General features: G+C 42.5%; 1 protein-coding gene across 2 annotated transcripts in view; it reads right to left on the bottom strand.

Annotated features, from left to right (window-relative positions):
* Positions 1 to 10,126, bottom strand: part of PFKL (phosphofructokinase, liver type) — a 40,683-nt gene extending 30,557 nt beyond the window's left edge. The window contains exons 1-2 of one of the 2 annotated variants that reach the window (XM_077349154.1): positions 9,916 to 10,031; positions 7,628 to 7,689 (exon numbers count right to left, since the gene is read on the bottom strand). Coding sequence is in view for 1 of the 2 variants with exons in the window: in XM_077349153.1 (XP_077205268.1) it covers positions 9,916 to 10,033 (118 nt within the window). In the remaining variant the exon portion in view is untranslated. Of the gene's footprint in view, positions 1 to 7,627; positions 7,690 to 9,915 lie in introns of both variants that reach the window. The other variant, XM_077349153.1, reaches the window with a different exon arrangement.
* Between the last annotated feature and the right edge of the window lie 10,516 nt (positions 10,127 to 20,642).

The raw sequence follows: 20,642 nt of genomic DNA, 5'->3' as shown, positions 1-20,642 counted from the left end.
AAAGTCAATATTCCTCATAGTAGCAGCTTCAAGACACAAGGGGGGGGGGATTCCTCCAAAAACCAGCAACCCCCACTCCAAGAATTTCTATGCAAGTCAATGTAGAATTTTTTTTGTCCTTTTGTGGGGAAAACCATTGACAGTTCTGAAGAAAGTTGCATTAGTACATTTAAATAACTTTTTAAAGGTTCATATTTATCCCTATGTTAACTTCAAATGGGAGGTATGGCAATTGTGAGCATTTACTGGACCACTCCACACTTGCTATCTGCCAAGCCAAACACAGCCCACCACCCACTTAGAAAACCTTTTCTGCAACCTGTCTTAAGACTGCAAAAAATGAGTGCTTCAAGCACCTGGCAGGACACAATAAGTTGCTGATTGGTGGCCTCTTTTCCGTTTGGCAAGTCACATATTATGCATTCAGCTGTCTGAGATGCAAGTGAGTTGGCTCAACCTGGCTCAAAGCTGCTGGACTTAATAGTTTCTTGCAAAATTAGGCTGGATTCAAACTAGAGAAATCAGAAAATATTAATGAACTGAACCAGAGCCTAAAATGTGTACTTGTTTGACTGCAGCATATACCCCACGTCCTTAACCAAGTCACACGTCACATCCTGCCATGTTGGCACATGAGTCAATACTGAATCAATGAACATTGGTTTCACTAGTCATCATACTGGCCCTAAAGGGAAACCTGAAACTTCCAGCATTGTCATCGCACTGTCAGTGTTATTTTTCCCCTCTGTAGGAATGGCCATTGAAGCCAGGAAACTGAAACTGACATTTCTCATCTTCCTTTGAAAAACAATACGACAAAAAATTGGCAAAACAATGCTTTATCTTGGTACGTTTGCATTCATCTCACAGTTCCTCAAATTCAAGAAAATTAACATCTCAAAGCTTCTTTGCCCTGGATTGAGAAACAGTGTCAGCCACCAGTTTCTTTTCTGTCCACTTCCCTTCGCCACTTTTATTTGTTCTGTGAGCATCCAGTGTCAGGCATGGTCAACACACCCTCCTGAGCCTTCTTGTGTAGGTGACAAGCCTTATACTAGAAAGTATCCTCTAACTGCCCTCCCATGTAGGCACAGAGAATGGCATGATCTTAAATGGACAAGGAAACAGGCCAATAATTTGAGGTAGCATCTTGAATTATTACTGTATGATGAGGGGCACCCTACATATCTTTATACCTTTTAAAAGATGGGCATGTCTGTGGATAGACAGAAAAGTGTCATCTGGGATCTTCTACAGGAGACAAGGAAAGGAAGAACTTTTGTTTTCATGGACCAACCAACAAGCAGCACTTGATGACCCACCAAGTTGTGTGGGAGGTATCCACATGTAAACAGATGCTAACTGAATGAGGAACAGAGATTTAGATTTCTGCAGTAAATATTTGCTGGTGGAAGAGATTGACATCAACAGAGTGGTACTTCCTCACCATCTTGTTTTCACTGCAGCCCCCAAGAGCCAACTTGGTGTAGTGGTTAAAAGTGGCAACTTCAAATCTGGAGAGCTGTTTGATTCCCCACTCTTCCACATGTAGCCACTTGAGTGACCTTGGGCTAATCACAGTCCTATTAGAGCTGTTCTCCCAAAGGAGTTCTGTCAGCTCTCTTTCAGCCCCACCTACCTCACAGGGTGTCTGTTGTGGGGAGAGGAAAGGAAGGTGATTGGAAGTGAAAAGTGGGGTATAAAAACCAACTCTTCTTCTTCAAATCCCCCCTAAAATGCTTGTCTGGAGAGGGGGGGGGAACATGCTGCTGACAGGGACAGCATGAAGGGAATTGGTGGTCTGTAGTGGGAGGAGAGACTCAAACAAAATCATACCCTTCTTTCATTAGAGGAAATTTTCTGTGGAATTCATGGTGTTGTGGGTGAGAGTTAATTACAAGACATTCCCTCCCAAAGAATTTATTTTGGGAGAGGGAAAAGTAAAACGAACAAACAAAAACGCCCTGAGTCTCCAGGGAGGGCGGTATATAAATATAAATATAATTAATTAATTAATTAATTAATTAATTAATTAAAAATCAATTCCACCAAGGTTCACTTCAAATCTCTTCTTTTTGCTACTTCAGAGGATGGATCAGTCATAGTAGTTAGGATTTTCCAACAGAATCATGCCCATTGAACAGTGACTCTTTACCATCAGCATGTGATGATCCTCATGCTAAATGTCATATCTAGAATTATTTGTGTTATTGAACTGAAAAGATCAAGAACCCATGCAGATCCATCCAATGCTATCTTTATCACAACAATCCAAGACAGAAGACAAAAAACAAAATATTGCCAGCAGTCTGAATAAAACCCATAAGAAGGCACTTGTCCACTTTGGTACTATGTCTGAAAGAGATGTGAGCTGGACAACATTCCCTAAAGACTGAGACACTCTCCTCTACCAAAACCACCTCTCCTGGGGAATGGAAAATAAATGGAAGTTGCTTAGATGTCAGATTTAAAAATTATCTCTTCAGTCTAATTCCTTCCTCCTCTCCTACCTACCACAACTGGTTTCATTTTGATCCCAACTCTTTATCAGAACAAAAAGATATCACAATGAGAATAAGTTATCCAGCATTTGCCAGTGTCCACTCCCCCCCCCAAAAAAAACACACAGTATGACTAGAATCCTCTCATTCTTAGAATGCAAATAGTCCACTGAACACATGGCTGTCAGCAGAATAATCATAGTTTTGCTAGTTGGTATTTATACAAAAACTTTTTTTTTACTTTATATAGTGATATTTTCTTTTAGGGCAGTTTTCAAAATACAGTGTCTGATCAGATTCCAAGAGATCTTGGTCTATGACTGCAATCTAGAGTGCAATTTCAATAGAATTTGAATTCCAGTGAAATCAGTGCATGTCTAATTGTATGCTGGATTGCAGACAACGGAGACATGGTTGAGTAGGATGCCTGAGTTCTATTAAATGGTACTTAGGTACATAGTTCTGTATTAATTTCAAGGTCCCTTAAGGACATTGTGTGTTGTTTGAATTGTACATGTTGACAGTAATGAATGGATACTTCCCACAGATGCAAATGAATGCTTGTCTCTGATGTGTATGATAATCTTCTTTAGGATCTTCCTACAGAACTACTTTCAGACAGAACTTTCTTGGCTCATGAGCCATCTCTGGATTGAGGCTAGCATGTGCACAATTCTTAAGTTACCTAACCAATTCTCCATATTGAGACTATTTAGAACCAGTTTTCTTGTTATACTGTTGAAAATGACACCAAAAAGGAAGATAAAAAAAATGTCAAAAATCAGTGAGTGGCAGGATGGCGTTTAGCCTGGGATCATGAAATTATTTTATTTCCTTCAATATTTTGTACTACATCCTGCAGTTCCTGGTTTAGTGTTAACATTTTACTCAGGTGTTGGAACCATTGTAGGGGGAAGTCAGACAGCGTGAACTTCCAAAACTAGAAAACAACAGGGTCACTACTGAATTCTGTAGATGTACTCTGTCCATTTATGAAGGACCCCCCCCCCCCCCAAGGATCCATGCAGTAGGAATGTTCATCAGGCTGCCCTTGCAGAAGGCAAATCTTTGCAACTCCAGTCTGTTTTTAAAATGTCCTGACTTTCAACTCGGCTTTAAGTGTCTGGGATTAAGCATGTGGATGATGATATAAAGTGATTAGAGGTAGCAGTAGCATCTGGCCATTTGGAGCCATTTGTACAACTGTCGCCATACTGCCCTTTTTCATAGGCTGCCTCTTTTTCACGGCCAAAATTTTTCTCTGCCATTCCACCTACTTTTTCCACCTACAGATGCAAAGTATCCACAGGGATAAGAATAACAGAACCATAGAGTTCCAAGGAAGGAGATCACACCACCTCCTGAGGAAGCTTGTTCCACTGAGGGACCATTCTAACTGACAGGAACTTCTGTATGTTTAGCTGAAAATTCTTTTGAATTAATTTTGTCCCATTGGTTCTGGTCTGACCCTCTGAAAACAACTCTGCGGCATCTTCTATGACAGCCCTTTGAGTACTTCAAGTTGGCTATCATATCATCTCTTAGTTGTCTTCTCTCCAGGCTATACAGACCAAGCTATCTCAACCTTTCCTCTCCAAACTCCTCATCAATTTTATTGGCCTCCTCTGGACGTGCTCCAGTTGGAATATGTATATATTATTAAAATGCTGCATATAACACCATTTGGAAGTTTCAATTAGTTTAGAATGTAGCAGCAAGAATGTTAGCAATGGAAGACTGCAGGCAGCACATCACTCCAGTGCTGAAAATCCCCCACTACTGGTCCCAGGGCTGGCTTTGATCAGTAAAGGCTTATATGGCCTAGGAGGATTCTGCTTTGTCTCTCAGGTACCTTCTAAGAGAGGGGGGTAGCCACAAAGGACACAGCCTCTGCAGTGGCTACCCCGCCCATTTGGAATGGCCTCCTCTTTTCCCTATGTCCAGTACTATTATATAAGTGTACATACCAGATCAAGACATTTTAAAAACATCTTGATTTTAATTACTTGATGTCCCCTTATATTTCTGCTTTTGTTAATTACATTTAAATAGCTGCATCAGATTTTTATTTAAATAGCCTCAATTACAGGCTATATAATTATTGTTCTTTCAGTTAAAGCAGCCTATTGCTAATAGCTGGTTTCAAAATCTGTGATGCTTTAGTTTGCTGGCACTTTGTACTTGTGATTTTTATGTTGTGGTCTTATGTGCTTTGGCTGAGAAATACACAGAAATACCATAAATGAAACACAGTAAATAAATACCCTATGGCCATGCTAGAAGCCAATGAATCAAATCTAATCATTAAAATATTTTGATATATTTTAAAGACACTTCAATTTACTCAGGCTTTTTGATTAGATTTGGTTCTGTTTTGCTGTTCCCCTGAAGATGCATAGGGACTTGTGTGGGTGTTCTTAATGACACCCTAGTCTTTTCAGGTGGTTGAGGGATAGTTTCTTTGACCTTTAAAAACTCCATATTTATATATGTTTTAATAGTTGTATTCTGTTTTACCACATTTATGTAATATGCTGCTGCTAATGATATTTTAGGCATTTTTATTTTTTTATTATTTATTTTTATTTAGATTTCTATACCACCCATTTCTTTGCAGCTCTGGGTGGTTTACACTGAACGTTATATAACTTACATGGAACTTCATACAGACTGTAACATCAAAACAACTTTCAATAAAGCATTAAAAGATTACAAAACCACATTTATAATATAAATAACAATTAACTGTAACATTGGGAGGTTAATTCTTTCAGTCATGGGGTGGCGTTTGTGGGGACCAGCAGGTGTTCTGAGTCGGTCGGCCTCAAGCGAATGCCTGGCGGAAGAGCTCCCTCTTGCAGGCCCCGCGGAACTGTGGAAGTTTAGGCAGGGCTTTTTTTTTTCTTCCTTTTTGTGTTTTTTTCTGTCTCTTGCAGGAATACATTTGTTTGCACTAGAACTTTGTTAATATGTTTATAAGCTGCCCTAGTGTTCTTTCATTGACTGATTAGATGCTTTGTTTTACTGGCAAAAGCCATATATTGTTACTTGTTTCTGCATTAATAAAATGGTGAAAGTAGCATACGGCAATAGGTCAGAGGCAGTCTGGGCGAGGATTACATAGGGAGGAATGTTTTCATAGTCGTCTGCAATGCTGGCAAGGACTATCTTCCAATTTCCTACTGTACCATGCAATCTTATACTTGATGTAAATTGGTAAAAGTTGAACTCAAAATGATCTGTCATATTCTATCAGGTAGCTTTACTCCAGGTTCTCAGGCAGTGGCATTTCATACCACCTGATCCTTCTTTAACTGGATTTGTCGGGAACAGAATTTGAGATCTTAATGCAAAGCGGATGTTCTACCATTTAGCCATTCCTCCTCCCAATGGACAGCTCATACAAAACAGATTTCTTCAAGGAAGAAAGATGGGAAAGGACAGGTATAACTTATCTTTTGAGAATTTTACTAGGCTAGCTACAGTTAGATTGTGGTCAAATGTTTCCAACTCAGTAAATCTTTTATAGTTTTCACAAGTGATTTTACATATCAGATATTCTTTCCATGTAGTTTTCTGGTTGGTTAATTATTCATAATAATTAGAAAGTAGAATAATGGCTGTGGAGCTTCACCACATTTCCTATAGTGCTCTATCATTAAAGCCCCATAATGCTTGTCCCCACACATTTAGATCCTAAGTGTCTCATTGTCATTAGGTGTAACAAGATTAAATAGTTTCTTCCTGGAAACCTGTGGTACTGTAATTAATCTCTTAACCAATCCTCGCCTAGTCAGTTTCAAGCTGTTTGTGGCATTAAGGTTAATATGAATCAGCTTCAAAGAGCCTATCTGTCAGTTATTTAGGACTGAAATTTTCCAGCAGGTTCTTACAAGCAAAACACAAAGAATTGTTTTTTATACCTGGCGTTTCACTACCTGAATTAGTCCCAAAGCAACTTACAAACACCTTTCCTTCCCTCTTCCCACAATAGACACCCATTGAGGTAAATGGGGCTGAGAAAGGTCTAACAGAACTGTTCTTTCAGAGCTGGGAAAACTACAGCTAACTCAAGGTCACCCATCTGACTGCATGTGGGAGAGTGGGAAATCAAACCTTGTTCTCCTGATTCGTGTCTCAGTTACCAACAACATAGTTTCTAAGCTTTAACTCTCCTTCCCTGGGGTAATCAGCCATTCAGTTAAATACAATTCATTAATCCATTGGGGGGGGGGACTCTAATGAGCCTCTCGGATGCACTGCTCCTCCTCCTCTGCATGCATGCATGCATGCATGAGCAGCTAAGTCTTCCTCTTCTCTGAGTCCAAAACTGCCTTCTCCCCACCTCCTCTCCCAGAAGCTGACCGGGGTGCTAGGACTTGCTTTTCAGCCTCAAGGAGCATAAGCAAGTGAATGAGCAGCAGAAAGCTAGTAAGGCAAGGTCAAGGTTCCCATAGCAGCATGTCCAAAGGTGAACAGCTGAGGCTGACGTCATAGTGAGAACGACATCAACACTAAATCAAGGAGGAATAGAGAAAACTGTATTCCTCTGGAGGTCTGATCTAGTTCTTAATCTTTCTACATATTACATATTTCCCAGGAGGGGGAATATTTACTTTTTAATAATTATTTTCTATATACATATCTATCACCAGCACTGTTGTGCATGACACTTTTATTCAAGCTAGTTAGAAACCATTCATGGGAGTGGTGATAAGCTGAAGAAAAATGGGTTTCAGAAATTGCCTTGCTATTCTCTAACACAGATTGTGCTTTGCCAGTTCATCCTGGCAGGTTGGTGCTGCAATTTCATTACAAACCAGAAAAATTACCAGAAGCCACTAGTTCAAATATTTTGCAGCAAAAACATTCAGATTCTGCTTAACAGCTAAATGGACAAATTATATCTATTCTGGAGAATAGGACTAATATAGAAGAAAATGGAACAGATTACTTCACTACAAATGACAGAGACAAAAATGTAGAGCAAAGAGAAAGCTGTGGAAAGTTATTCAACCACTCCAACAGCCAGATTTTTTTTTATTTTAAAAGAACATTCCTACTTTTTTCTCAGGCTCCACCTCTTTCTGAAGATGAACTTTTTACAAAGTGAAAACTGTACTTACTCAGGTTTTACTCTGCAATATGATATGTTTCTATATACAGGCAGATTTTAAAACGCTTATTGCTGAAATGTCAAGAAAGAAAAAGGTATAATTTACAAGGGACAGAATATATAATTAGACATTTCCCTAACACGTAACTATGAGCTGTTATTTTTCTTTGTGCACCATAACAAAATGATTTTAAGATTTAATCATTATAAAAAGGCAAAATGCTGTGATTGACTACAATGGAGAAAAACTCTTAATGTTGCTTTCCTAAAGGTCTAAGCACTTTGATGAATCAAAAATAGCTCAATGCATATTCCTAGAGAAGTTCTATGATTATCCAAGCTGTACAATCTAATTTAATATTTTATTTATTTATTTAGATTTCTGTACCGCCCATTTCTTTCAAGCTCTGGGCGGTTTACACTGAACATTATATAACTTATATGGAACATTAACATCAAATATACATGTGACCTTGATTTACAGAAGGAAAAAAATGATGCAGCATCATCACAGCTGTTCCCTACACAGATGTAACAGTGCACAGAAAAATAAGCCCCACTGTACCAGAATAGCTGTTAGACAAGAAAACAATTACATAGGACACGTGTTGGTCAATGAATAAGAGGTGTATCAGTCAACAGCCTTTCTAACCTGTCGTGGTAATATAGATAGGAAACACAGAATATACAAATCACAGAGCCTTTAATTCCCATGGGCAAATCACTTCATGGTTGAAGCTATTTCAAAGAGAGATTCTATTACTAGTTAATAGACTAAAAAAATATTTATGTAAGTCAGCATGAGGTGACCAATGATTTTAATAGACTAAGCCTGATCATGAAATGGATAGGAACTATGGAAACTAACATTACTGTCTTCCCATGACCTAGTCTACTGGGTGTCTTGGACCCAATGACTCCACTGGTGATGAACAGCCCCCTTCTCCATGTAAAATAACCCTACTGGCTATTTACATTTTACAGCACCATCTTAAATATCCTTTGAATTCAACAGACTCAGAAGATTGCAATTCTACTTAGAATGGCACCATTAGTCCAACTAGCTTCACATATATTCATTCAGCAATCCTAATCACCATCCTGTAAGGCAGGAGTAGTCAACCTGTGGTCCTCCAGATGTCCATGGACTACAATTACCATGAGCCCCTGCCGGCATTTGCTGGCAGGGGCTCATGGGAATTGTAGTCCATGGACATCTGGAGGACCACAGGTTGACTACCCCTGCTGTAAGGTATATCAGTATTATCTCCATTTTGCAAATCCAATAGATGTGGAGGGAAACAGAGAGAAAGCAGCTGGCATAAGGACACTTGGAATGTTTATGGGTGGTTCACTCAGAAACTACCCAGCTAACTGATTGCACTAATAAGCCAACCTCAGACAAGTTCACAAGCATGTGTAAGATTGTACTGTTATCACTGTACTTCTCAGATCACTGAAGGAGAGCCCCTGACATTGTGGTGTAGGGATTAGAATGCAGCATAAGGACTGAGAAGATGTGGGTCTTGAAATTCTCTGGATAATATAACAGAGTTATGGGGTTGTGAAGATGAAATGGTTTCAGACAAGATTCAGTTTGCCCTGAGAATAAAAGAATGTAGGAGGACTGCTTACATCTACTTCTTGGGGAGGAGGACTCCCTTCTGCACATGCTCTAAAGCCCTTGATGATTGCTCCACGTACTCTGAAGCTGAGCCTGAATATTGCACCTGGGCCTGCCACTCCAGTCTCAGAGTTCTACCCCCCGTCCAGACAGCTGCGCGCACCCCAGCCCCAGCAGCCAGCCCCTGAGGCCCTTCCGCCATGCCTTCTTGTCGCGGGCTGCGTTCGGAAGCGTTCACGAGGCGCTCATTACTTTGAGTGAGACATTTGGGGGCGACTCCTACGAAAAGGTCCCTCCCCGAAACAACTCTGATGGTTCGGGACTCGTTTTATTGGCCGCCCCATCTTCGAGGGGAGGAAGAGGAAAGGGGCGCCGACGAGGACTGCTCCACAAGGGCGGCCTTAACGTTTTCAAACCGTCATCCGCCGCTCTGGCATCGATTAAGCACGCCTTCCCTGCGCCACACTCTCAGCCCCCCCCCCGAGACCCCTCGCCAGCAGGGCTCTACTGCTCAGGCCTAGCCCGCCCTCCAGCCGCTCTGCCGCTCAGTCGTGCCCCGCTGCACGTTCCACTTGGCAGCACGTGACGCTACCGGCGCCTCGAGCCCGGGCTCGCGCCCCTCTCCCGAAGGGGTGGGGGTGGGAGGTGGCGGCGAAGGCTGTTCCTCGACTGACCTTGCGCATCCCCGCCGCTGGTGAGCACAGCCAGAGCCAGGCCGGCGCCGGCCATGCGCAGCTTCTCCAGGAGCAGCTTCTCCAGGATCATCCCGGTCCCCTCCATGGTCCCGGCCATGCTCGAAGCACAAGGCCCCCGACAGAATGACAGCCGCCAGGCGCACCGGCAGCAGCAGTCCCCGAACCCCGCTCCCGCTCAGCCACGCCCCCCGCTGGCCCTGCCCACAAGGGGCGGGGCTACCTGTCGGACGTTGCTCGGTGCCCGCCCAGAGTCCTTGCAGTGGCGGAGCTCAGCCTTTCGCTGGAGCAGTCACCTGGAGAAGGGGTCGAGGGGGTGGGTAGACCGCGGGCTTGCTGAAGCGCATTAATTTAGGGGGGAACGATGTAGAACTCAGTAGGGCTTTCACCCAGATATACCTGGGTAGCATTGCAGATGTACTTGAGTTGCACAGCTTGGCTTCCAGGGATGCCCTGGAGCGTGACATTGCACATTTGTTCCGGTTTCAGGCCACCTGTGTTGGTGCTTGAGGAGCACCTATGTTTTCTGCAGATTTCCTGTATTATCAGGTGGTATGAGACATAAAACATGTCTGGAATCATATGCAGCAACTACTCTTTTCTCTGTCCTCTCATCCAAGAAATGTTAATGTTGCTTGCTCTGCGTGAACTCAATAATTTGAGATCGTACTTTCTGTTTCTGTTTTCATTAGTACTTTTAAAGGTTCCTCGGTGTCGATCATTATCCACCTTTCCATGATTCAGTTACTTTCATCAATGACATAATTGCAGACCACAGAAGAAAAGATGTTAATTTTCCTTGATGGCAGGAAGGCCGTTGTGATACCTGAAGCTACCATAAAGATACCTAAAGCTACCTCATTGCTGTAGGAGCTGTGAGTTCCTCTGGCTTCTCCTGTGCCTGGCTGGATAGACCTCCACTCATCAGACTCTTAAGATGTAGGTCCAGAAAGCACAAAACTACAGGGGCAGACATGCAACAAGAAGTACGCAGGATGTCATCACTCTTCAAGGTGCCCTTGGGAAGTTTCTGGCAGCTGATTAATGGCAAAGTCATATGTAAAGCTAAAAGGAGAGTAGGGCAGTGTGGCTGATGCAAGCAGCATTCTTTTTCGATGCCTGTTGCTGACATAAAAGAACATAAAGGCTGGCGGTATATCCATAAGGTAATTATTTTAAAAAAGGGTGGCCAGGTACACTGCTGTATCCTAGCACTTACAAGAATATTCTCTTCCTAGTTTGTTTAAAAGATCATATTAAAGCTATAACTATAGTAGCTTCTTCCCCTGCCTCCGAACTATATCACACTGCCTTACTGAGAAAATGGGTATCTCCATGTTTCTAAGTGAAACAAAGTGTTGATATCCTGTATCCCAAAGAATAGCATGCCACATTAATGCTTCCACTACAATACAGTATGGAGTCCAAAACCATTGATGTTGCACATTTCTTGAACTTGAAACTATACCTTTAATCATACTGGATGAAAGCACTTGTTCATGGGTGGTATTCCTCCATGTGACCGTTTATGCACTGGGCACTGCCCCAGCTCCCGAGCAGGAGCACAAATCAGGGGCAGATGAAGCACACCAGGCCAAATGTTCCCTCATGTGGGTGCAGGAAGAGGTGGGCAACTCCAGCCTGCAGCCCAGCATGAAACCTCCAATGCATAAACGGTCTGTGAGAAGCAAATAGGCTTGACTAGCATGTTTGTGGGAGGGCGGTATGTAAATATAATAAATAAATAAACAATAAAAGTTACAATAAGCATAATAGAATGTACAAATATCTGTTTACATACTCAAGAACATTTTCATGACTTCAAAATATTTTGAATGAGCTGGAATTCTTCATTCCCATCCCCCACCCATCCCATCCCTTAAATTGCATATACATACAACTGAGCTGATTCAGCTATGGTTTTTAATTTTTAGATGCATTATCTTAGAAGTTCCTTGTGTGACTCAACCATTAAAAGCAACAAATATAAAACATTTATTTAAAATGTGTAATTCTTCACTAGACTATTGCCAATGGCTAGAGAAACAATTTTTTCATGATCATTTCTTAAAGAAAATTCTCTCCTCCAGGTCTTAGGTGCTGTGTTATGTAGCAAAGGGCTTGTCCCTGGGGCCAACATAGATGTGATGGTATCTTTGTGTCTGCCATGAGTATGCTGCTGCCATTTTAAAATGATCTTAAAATACTGCAAAGTCCTGTTCCCACTAGTGCACAGCACAACAGATTGAGTTTCCCTTGTTTCCTCCCCAGTGCCTTTTCAAGTTCCAAAATGGCTGCACCTTTCCTCCTGCCTTGTGGCTGTTTTCTGCACTTTTAAGGCATGAGAGGGAACAATCACCTCAGTCTGTAGCATTTTGAAAATGGCAGCAGGATGTCAAGACAAGAGGATGTTGTCATGCCTGAAGTACAATACATTTGCCCTGCAGATCCTGATTGAACGAAGAACTCTATTAATAACAAGGGTGATCGGTAAAAGATGTTTCCATTTCCTGCTTCTATTAAGATACTTTCCTGAATGGGGGTTTCTCATTTCTTAAGAATTCCAGTTCAAGTTTTTCCTGTTTGTTAGCTACCCCATTTAGTCTACAGCCATTCTTTTTGTGTAAAATGTTTAGCTTTTCTGCCAACTGCCCAAATGTATCATATTAGAGAAGGACTATCCCATCATAAAATAGTCTCTCAATCATAATGGTCTTTTTAAAAATTATGGACAGTGGGTATGGCATACTTTTGCAGCTGCCACTATTCCTTGTTTTATTGCTAGATTTTTATTTTAATCTTGCAATTTTGTTTTGACAATTTTTGAGGGTTTGTTGTGTTTCTTGTCTTGATTTGCTGTTTGGTTGCTAATTCTTGCAACTGGCTACATTTCTTGTTTTACAGCCTAGTTCTCATTGTGCTGTTGAACATTTTCAGGGGTTGCACCTAGAGGAGAAGCAGTCTATTTAATGTGGGCACTTACTTTTTCTAACTGTTCATATGGTACCTGCATGTTTTTTTTTCCTTTGCAAATTCTTTTGTGTTTGGCTGTAACTGGCTATGTAAGGAATGTGCTTCTTTCCACAGCTCCCAACCAGAGCAATGTTTACTTCCTTTCTTCCTGGACTAAAGTTTTTTCATAGTAAGTTCGAAACCTCTCCCCCCTGCCCACTCCTCCAGCCAATTCATCTAGGGGGCTTGATTGCAAAATGCTCTCACAACTGACGGTTTCTTCCTTTCATCTACAATTCCTGTAAACTTGAATCCTCTTCTGAGAGTCTGCTTTAATGGACAGTCACTCCACTTCTGTGGCTGAGAGCTAAATTAGTTCGAGTCTTTTCAGAGAGGAGGAAGCTGGCACCCTGTTGCACAAGCTCTGCCAACCTCCCCAAACACAGAGAATGCCTACATCCCCTTGTGGGGCTCATAGCACATCTGTGGAGCTGGTTCAGGCCAGATCAATGGTGTGGAGGTACAAGGGCTAGCCTGTACTTTTCCTGTGCTGTGATCCTAATCACAACTGCTGTTGAGAAAGCAGAAATGCTGGGGTAGTCTGATTGTGGAACTCTCATCATACCCAGTTTGACTTTCAGATTTGATTGTGCAATGTTAAGAGTGGAACAGAGTGGAGACTTAAAGGAAACAATTCTGAAAACCCATAAAAATATCAGGAAAGGACTACAGACACACATTGGAGCTCCACCATTCCCCATGAGCATTTTTATGATGAGACACAGTTCAGTGTTTTGTTTCTCAGTCCCTTGTATAGATAGTTTTGATCAATAATGTCTTTAAACCTTAGGGATTCCCTTTCCAAAAATATATTTACATGTAGCTACCAACTTGCATTTGCATAACAGTTAGAAGATACATGGGCTCTTATGTTTCTTGTTAACATTTGGAGTTACATGTGATTTCAGGGTCAGACAAGCAATTGTGAACCTTGGGATGAAATGTGATATTTTGTTTTCCCTGGAAGGGAAAGGCTGTATTGACCAGGATTCCATTGTTTTGTTTGGTGTTCAGTGCAATACCTCATCTGAAATTCCTGCAGCGCCCTTCCCAAGAGTTCTTTGAGACCACAGTTAGTCTAGTTTATTCCTGATTTAATCATGATGCTGGTGTGCAAGAACTTGTCCATGTGACCAATGTCTCATTTAGAAGAAAAAGAGTTGATTGCATGTTTGCTCACTTTGCTTTCAGATCAGTTTTCCTGTGGCTTATCTGAAATTCGTTTGGGTCTGTTCCCCCCCCCCCCACACACACACACACCTTTGTAAGCTGGAGTTAAATGGAATGTGTACTTCCCCATGCCCTGTTCTGCCCCTCAGTACTTCTTTCCAGCTCCGCACACATTTATCATCCCTCCCATCACACACCATCTTCCATCTCCCTCGTACCTTCTTGTTCAGTTTCCAGTCTCCATTTGTTCCTGGTTTTCACCATCAATATCATTTCTGTTTTTGAACATTCTCATTCTGTCTAGCAAAAACACATTCTGTAGACTAGACTGTAGTCTACTGTGGAGTATCAGCTTTTGAGGAGTTTCCTGATAGGTTCTGTAAATGTGGCAGTGTGAGGGGGTGGTACTTGATATAAAAAGGCTACCCAACAGTAAACAAAACAGCTTCATGTTAACATAAACACACCCATCACAAATTGGACCAATCTGGACACTTTATGCCAAAGGACATTTCCAGCCCCCCTCACCAAACACTCCCCTCCAATTGTTCATATTTTATGATGTGGTGCAGAGAATTTACTCCCAGAACACACAGAAACAATGAAGAAAAGAGTTCTATACAGCAGTAGTCCCCAACCCCTGGTCTGGGGACTGGTTCCGGTCCATGGATCAGTCGGTACCGGGCCGCGGCTCCTCCTTGTCCTCCTCCCCGGCTGCTGCCTCGGGGGCTGCCCGGCCACTCTGCCACCGGCTCACCTTTGGTGCTCTCCAGCGGCCACCGTGGCTGGGGCTCCCCCTCAGTGTGGTACTGCGCAGCTGCTGCTGGTAGCGCCCCCCCAGCGGGCGGCGGGAAGTCAGGGGCGCCAGCGGGAAAGCAAGTGGAGCAGGGGCTCAGGCGGCGGTGATGTCCGTCGGCAAAAGACTACCCCCCCCGGGCCTCAGTAAAATTGTCAAGTGTTGACTGGTCCCTGGTGATAAAAAGGTTGGGAACCACTGCCACAGCATGATCACACTGCTATCAAAGTAAGCCATTTTGCGTCAAGTACAGTCAGAATTGGGAATAAACGGATCTTTACCTTTTGATTACATTTCTTTTTATTTTCCAGAAGAATGAGAGGAAATGTCTTTCCCTTCCTGATATAGAGGCTTTTGGAATTTAAATATGCACACATCCATCTAGTCTTGTCACTTCTGTGTCCTGTTTTGTGAAAACTCAGCTGCCAGTTTCATGTGCCCTGTGTCTGAATGTTATGAGCATATGCAGGGAGCAGACGAAATTCAAAGGGAGCTAATATTGGGCACTGCCTTGCTCAGATAGTTCTGTGCACAAAGTCCTGTACACTGTGAGTAACAGAAGAGAAAAGTGGAATAGACTTCCTTTCCTTTATAGAAACAGGTATTTGTGTGCCCGTGGATTTATATCTGGAGATGGACAGTATCATCAGCAAGCTCACTGTGGACAATGCTACAAAAGAATATGATACGACCTTATATCAGAAACATACTCACCGAGGGCTCTAGGACTATGTTAAGTATAAACTGTTTATGATTGTTAAAACTATCAGAAACTATGCAAACAAATGTTGAAATGATGGTAACAAAGTAGACTTCTCTTTTTAAATGTGGTGCAAACGTGAAAAAGTCTATAAAAAGTCTATAAGCTTTGGGTAAAAGTCCATAATATTGTAGCCAGTCTATAATCTTAAATGGAGAGAAGAGGGTTTGTAAGATTGAAACAGGGAACCAAAATGTTTTTCCACAGCGCTTCCTAACCCACATACAGAGCTTCTTCTACTATGCGACGACGGCAACAAAACTAGAATTGGCCAAGAAATGGAAAACGTAAGAACTACCCTCGACAGAAGACTGGGTGAATAAACTAGCTGATCTTACCAAGATAGCCAAACTGACACTAAGAGGCCTTTCAAGAATAATGGGGCCCTTACCTGAACTATTTACAAAAGGGATTAAAAATGGGGAACCAAGTGTATCAAATGAAGAGTATAGCTCTCCTTTTCTGTACTAACAATGTAGATTGCATGTATCTCACTGTTTTCAACTCTGGAAAATAAAATAAAAACTTTCTATAAAAAAAAAAAAAAAAAAGAAACATACTCACTGTGGCATGTATCGCCATGCTTCTAACTACTATCCAGAACACACCACATGAGCCATTGTTTATAGCCAATTCCTACGACTGTATTCAGGACAAGAAGAGAAGTTGGTTCTTATATGCCGCTTTTCTCTACTTGAAGGAGTCTCAGAGTGGCTTACAGTCGCCTTCCCTTTCCTCTCCACACAACATACACCCTGTGAGGTGGTTGAGGCTGAGAGAGCCCTGATATTCCTGCTCGGTCAGAACAGCTTTACCCAGCCGGCTGCATGTGGGGCAGCACAGAATCAAACCCGGCTTGCCAGAATAGAAGTCGGCGCTCCTAACCACTACACCAAGCTGGCTCAAATGTGTGCATACATTCAAATGGAGAGGAATGAATAATGCCTGCTCCAAAATGAAAAGTGATAGGACTCTAAAGAAGGCTTAAAAGGAAAGGACTATAATATGATAAAATGATCAGAGTTGGTTTATTGAAAAACACCAGGGTTACAGGAAGAAGTCAAAGCAATTGGTCAGTACATTTCAGCACAAAATGCCACATAGCCCATCAATACCAGCACTCAGTTCTGGCACCTGTGCAGTAGTTATCTTCAAAGAACTGGAGCGTGAGATGGGTGTGGATGGGAAGAGAAGTGCCTGTAAGTGGAGGAGGGAAAGGAGACAGAGGAGCATTCTTCATCCTTTTTTGCATTGAAGAGTTGTGAGTGGCTTCATTCCATTGATGCTTAGACAAGCCCCCAAGCAAGTGACTGGAGGCAGCTCCGAAGAAGAGCTTCTGACAAGCACTGAAGTGGGTGATGCAGCAGCAATTTACAGCAATAAATCCAAAGGCTGGGTCTGGTCAGTGAATCAAATCTTGGGACACACAGACAGGAGGCAAGCTCAAGTGCAACCCTGTTCAGAATAGCATGCACATGCAAGCTGGCAGTGTGCAGAAAACTCAGACGGAATGAACACAACACCAAACAAAAGGCTGACTTGGGTTGACTTGCCAGGAGAAGGGAGAACTTCTGGAAAAGTCCCAATTAGTGGGTCTGACAGGTGCACAGAGAGAAAGAGAGAGCACAGGGAGAATCGAACATCTGTTGCTCCTCCAATCAGAGAGGCAGAGGAGGGATTAGAGATATGAAAGTGGCTTGGAGATCCCATTTGGACAATAACTGGCTGAAAAGGAATCTTTGGTATGAAGGCAGCTGTGGCCTATTATATTTCTGCGTAGTTGAGTGGAGCTGTCTTCAAAGGATCCTGTAGATTTTAGCTGTTTCCTTGCTGAACCAATGACAGGGGCTCAGACTGATCCCACACTCACATTCCTTCTACCATTCTCACCTAGAGATTCCTCTGACATCTGCCAGAATATTCCAGATGTGGCAAAGGTAGTTGGACCAGTGTTAGGCAGGGAGGCCAAAATAATCATTCTTGGCCACATGAAGGGCCTCATTGGTCCTTCATTGCCTGGAACGGAGGCAAATACCTTCTTGTCCTGAACGGAGGCAAAGTTTAAAGCAGATATTCTTAAAACTACAGCAACCACTCCACAGAGTGGGAAAAGAATAAGGAGGACAGTCAGATCTCGGGACAGGCTGCTATAGGATAGACCCCAGAGAGGAAGTAACAACAGTACCTGATGTCACCCCTCCCATATGTCATCGATGACCTACAGCCATTTTGTAGGCTTGTATATTTCTTTTTTAGGTCTTGTTTTAATCATTTGAGTATCTTTACATTTAAAGGAAAAGTAATCAGATCTCTCAATATGAGTAGTGGTGATTTATAGAAGTGGTAGTGACACCTTGAAGAGGCAGAGGAACAAGAGATCAAATTGCCAACAAACACTGGATCATGGAGAAAGCTAGGGAGTTCCAGAAAAACATCTACTTCTGCTTCATTTACTATGCTAAAGACTTTGATTGTGTGGAGGACAACAAATTGTGGTAAGTTTTTAAAGAGATGGGGGGGGGTCAGTTGGTAAGAGAGTGAAAGTGCATCTTATCTGTCTCTTAAGAAACCTTTATGCAGGTCAAGAAGCAAAAGTGAAAACTGGGCATGGAATGCCTGGTGCAAAATTGAAAAAGGAGTTCGGCAAGGCTGTATACTGTCGCCTTGCCTATTTAACTTGTATGCGGAGCGCATCATGAGAAAGGCGGGGCTAGAAAAGTCACAAATTGGAATCAAGATTGCAGGAAGGAATATCAACAACCTCAGATATGCAGATGATACCACTCTAATGGCAGAAAGTGAAGAGGAACTAAAGAGCCTGTTGATGCGGTTGAAGGAGGAGAGTGCAAAAGTTGGCTTGAAACTCAACATCAAGAAAACTAAGATCATGGCATCCAGCCCTCTCAGTTCCTGGCAAACAGATGGGGAAGAAATGGAGGTAGTGACAGATTTTGTTTTCCTGGGCTCCAAGATCACTTCAGATGGGAACTGCAGCAAAGAAATTAAAAGACGCTTGCTCCTGGGGAGGAAAGCTATGGCAAATCTAGACAGCATCCTATAAAGCAGAGACATAACCCTGCCAACAAAAGTGCGTCTAGTCAAGGTTATGGTCTTCCCAGTTGCAATGTATGGCTGTGAAAGTTGGACCATACAGAATGCTGGGTGTCAAAGAATTCAGGCTTTTGAACTCTGGTGCTGGAGAAGACTCTTGCGAGTCCCTTGAACTGCAAGGTGAACAAACCGGTCAGTCTTAGAGGAGATCAGCCCTGACTGCTCCTTAGAAGGCCAGATCCTGAAGATGAAACTCAAATACTTTGGCCACCTCATGAGAAGGAAGGACTTCCTGGAGAAGAGCCTAATGCTGGGAGTGATTGAAGCAAAAGAAGAAGGGGATGACAGAGAATGAGGTGGCTGGATGGAGTCACTGAAGCAGTCAGTGCAAACTTAAATGGACTCCGGGGAATGGTAGAGGACAGGAAGGCCTGGAGGATCATTGTCCATGGGGTCGCGATGGGTCGGACATGACTTCGCACCTAACAACAACAAGTGACACCTGTTGTTAAATCCATGGGTTTATAGGAAGAGACAGACTACTGGGCAAACAAACAGCTCTGGGTACATGTTGTACCAGTACAACAAGACCAAAGAGCTGCCCCCCCTCCCCAGAAAACCCCAACATACTGTGGCAGACAAAAGAACGTCCTGCCAGCATATGTGACTGGCTAGATCAAAAGTGATTGGTTCAAACTGATTGGACCCAGCAGACAGAATCCTTGTTGCGCATTGGTTGGTTCCATGTCTGCCTGGATTCTGCCTTGGATCTCAAGCTCCGTCCTCGGCAGATCCACATACACAACACCAGCATTGTAAACTATTTAGGGGAAATCAAAAGAATTACCAGTAGGGCAGTACTTTTATGTGCCATTGTCCTTGAGGTCCCTCAGGAGCATTATCTCCCTCTGCCTATAATGTATAGGAGGCATTTCAGATAATGAGACTGCACATTGCCAAGAATCCATTTCACACAAGGCTGCATTTCAGTAGTTTGGTATTTTAATGCATGTTACCAGAAACAAGACCTTTGCATATGTGTCTCAGCTCACAGTGGGAAGCAACATGTTAAGTGGAAAAAAGTGGCAACATTCTGTTGTTTGCAGTATTTTACACATAAGTGTAAATCCGCTCTATGTGCATCACAAACAAAGTTCACTTTCTTTCCTCTGTCCGAGCCATTCAGACTTCCCAGTCAGCTTTTCAGGAAGAAGGGGGTATGTGGAGCTGTGGGTCGTTTATTCTATTGTGTTTCATGGAAGGTAGGAGGGGCATATTTCAGTTTAGCTCACTCCAATTCCATGTGAGCAAAAGCTGGAGTGGGGGGGGGTCAGTTGGTAAGAGAGTGAAAGAACTCAAGGAAACAAGGACAGGACACCTTCAACAAAAGAAGAAAGGGGCCAAACTTGTTAAAGTTTCTTTACAGAGACTGCTAGCATTCCATTAGTGAATGATACCTGATATCATTGTTAAGACTCAGAAACTTGATACTGGGCTTGTGTCATTTCTTTGTTTGCCTTTATGGTCTAATGACAGGACCTTGAAACATCCATCAGTCCAGAGCTGTTATCTTGATGCCTCTTCTCATACCTATCATGGAGGTATACTATTCTTTACGGATCTGCTTCTCAAATCTCCATGAGACCATCATGACCCAGAAAGGTATGCTGAGGCTCTGCCATCTACACAAACACACTGCCTTCCTTCTCTTTTTCCTCAGTAAGTAGATATACCTATACCACAAAATTATTTTGCTCATTAATTGTTTCTCTGTTCACTCTCCCTGTCATTTGAGATGATATCAAGAACAGGGACATCTTGGCTTTTTAAAAGCCATTTTTCAAATATAGCAGCAACAACAAAGAAGCCAGGTTTGGCAAGGAAGAGGTGTCAGTTCCTCTGAGGAAATCAGAAAGAAGG

The sequence above is a fragment of the Paroedura picta genome, chromosome 8 (genome assembly GCF_049243985.1).
Source record: "Paroedura picta isolate Pp20150507F chromosome 8, Ppicta_v3.0, whole genome shotgun sequence".
NCBI lineage: Eukaryota > Metazoa > Chordata > Lepidosauria > Squamata > Gekkonidae > Paroedura > Paroedura picta.
Note: the sequence above shows the minus strand (reverse complement) of the source record. Positions and strands in the feature narration are given on the sequence as shown.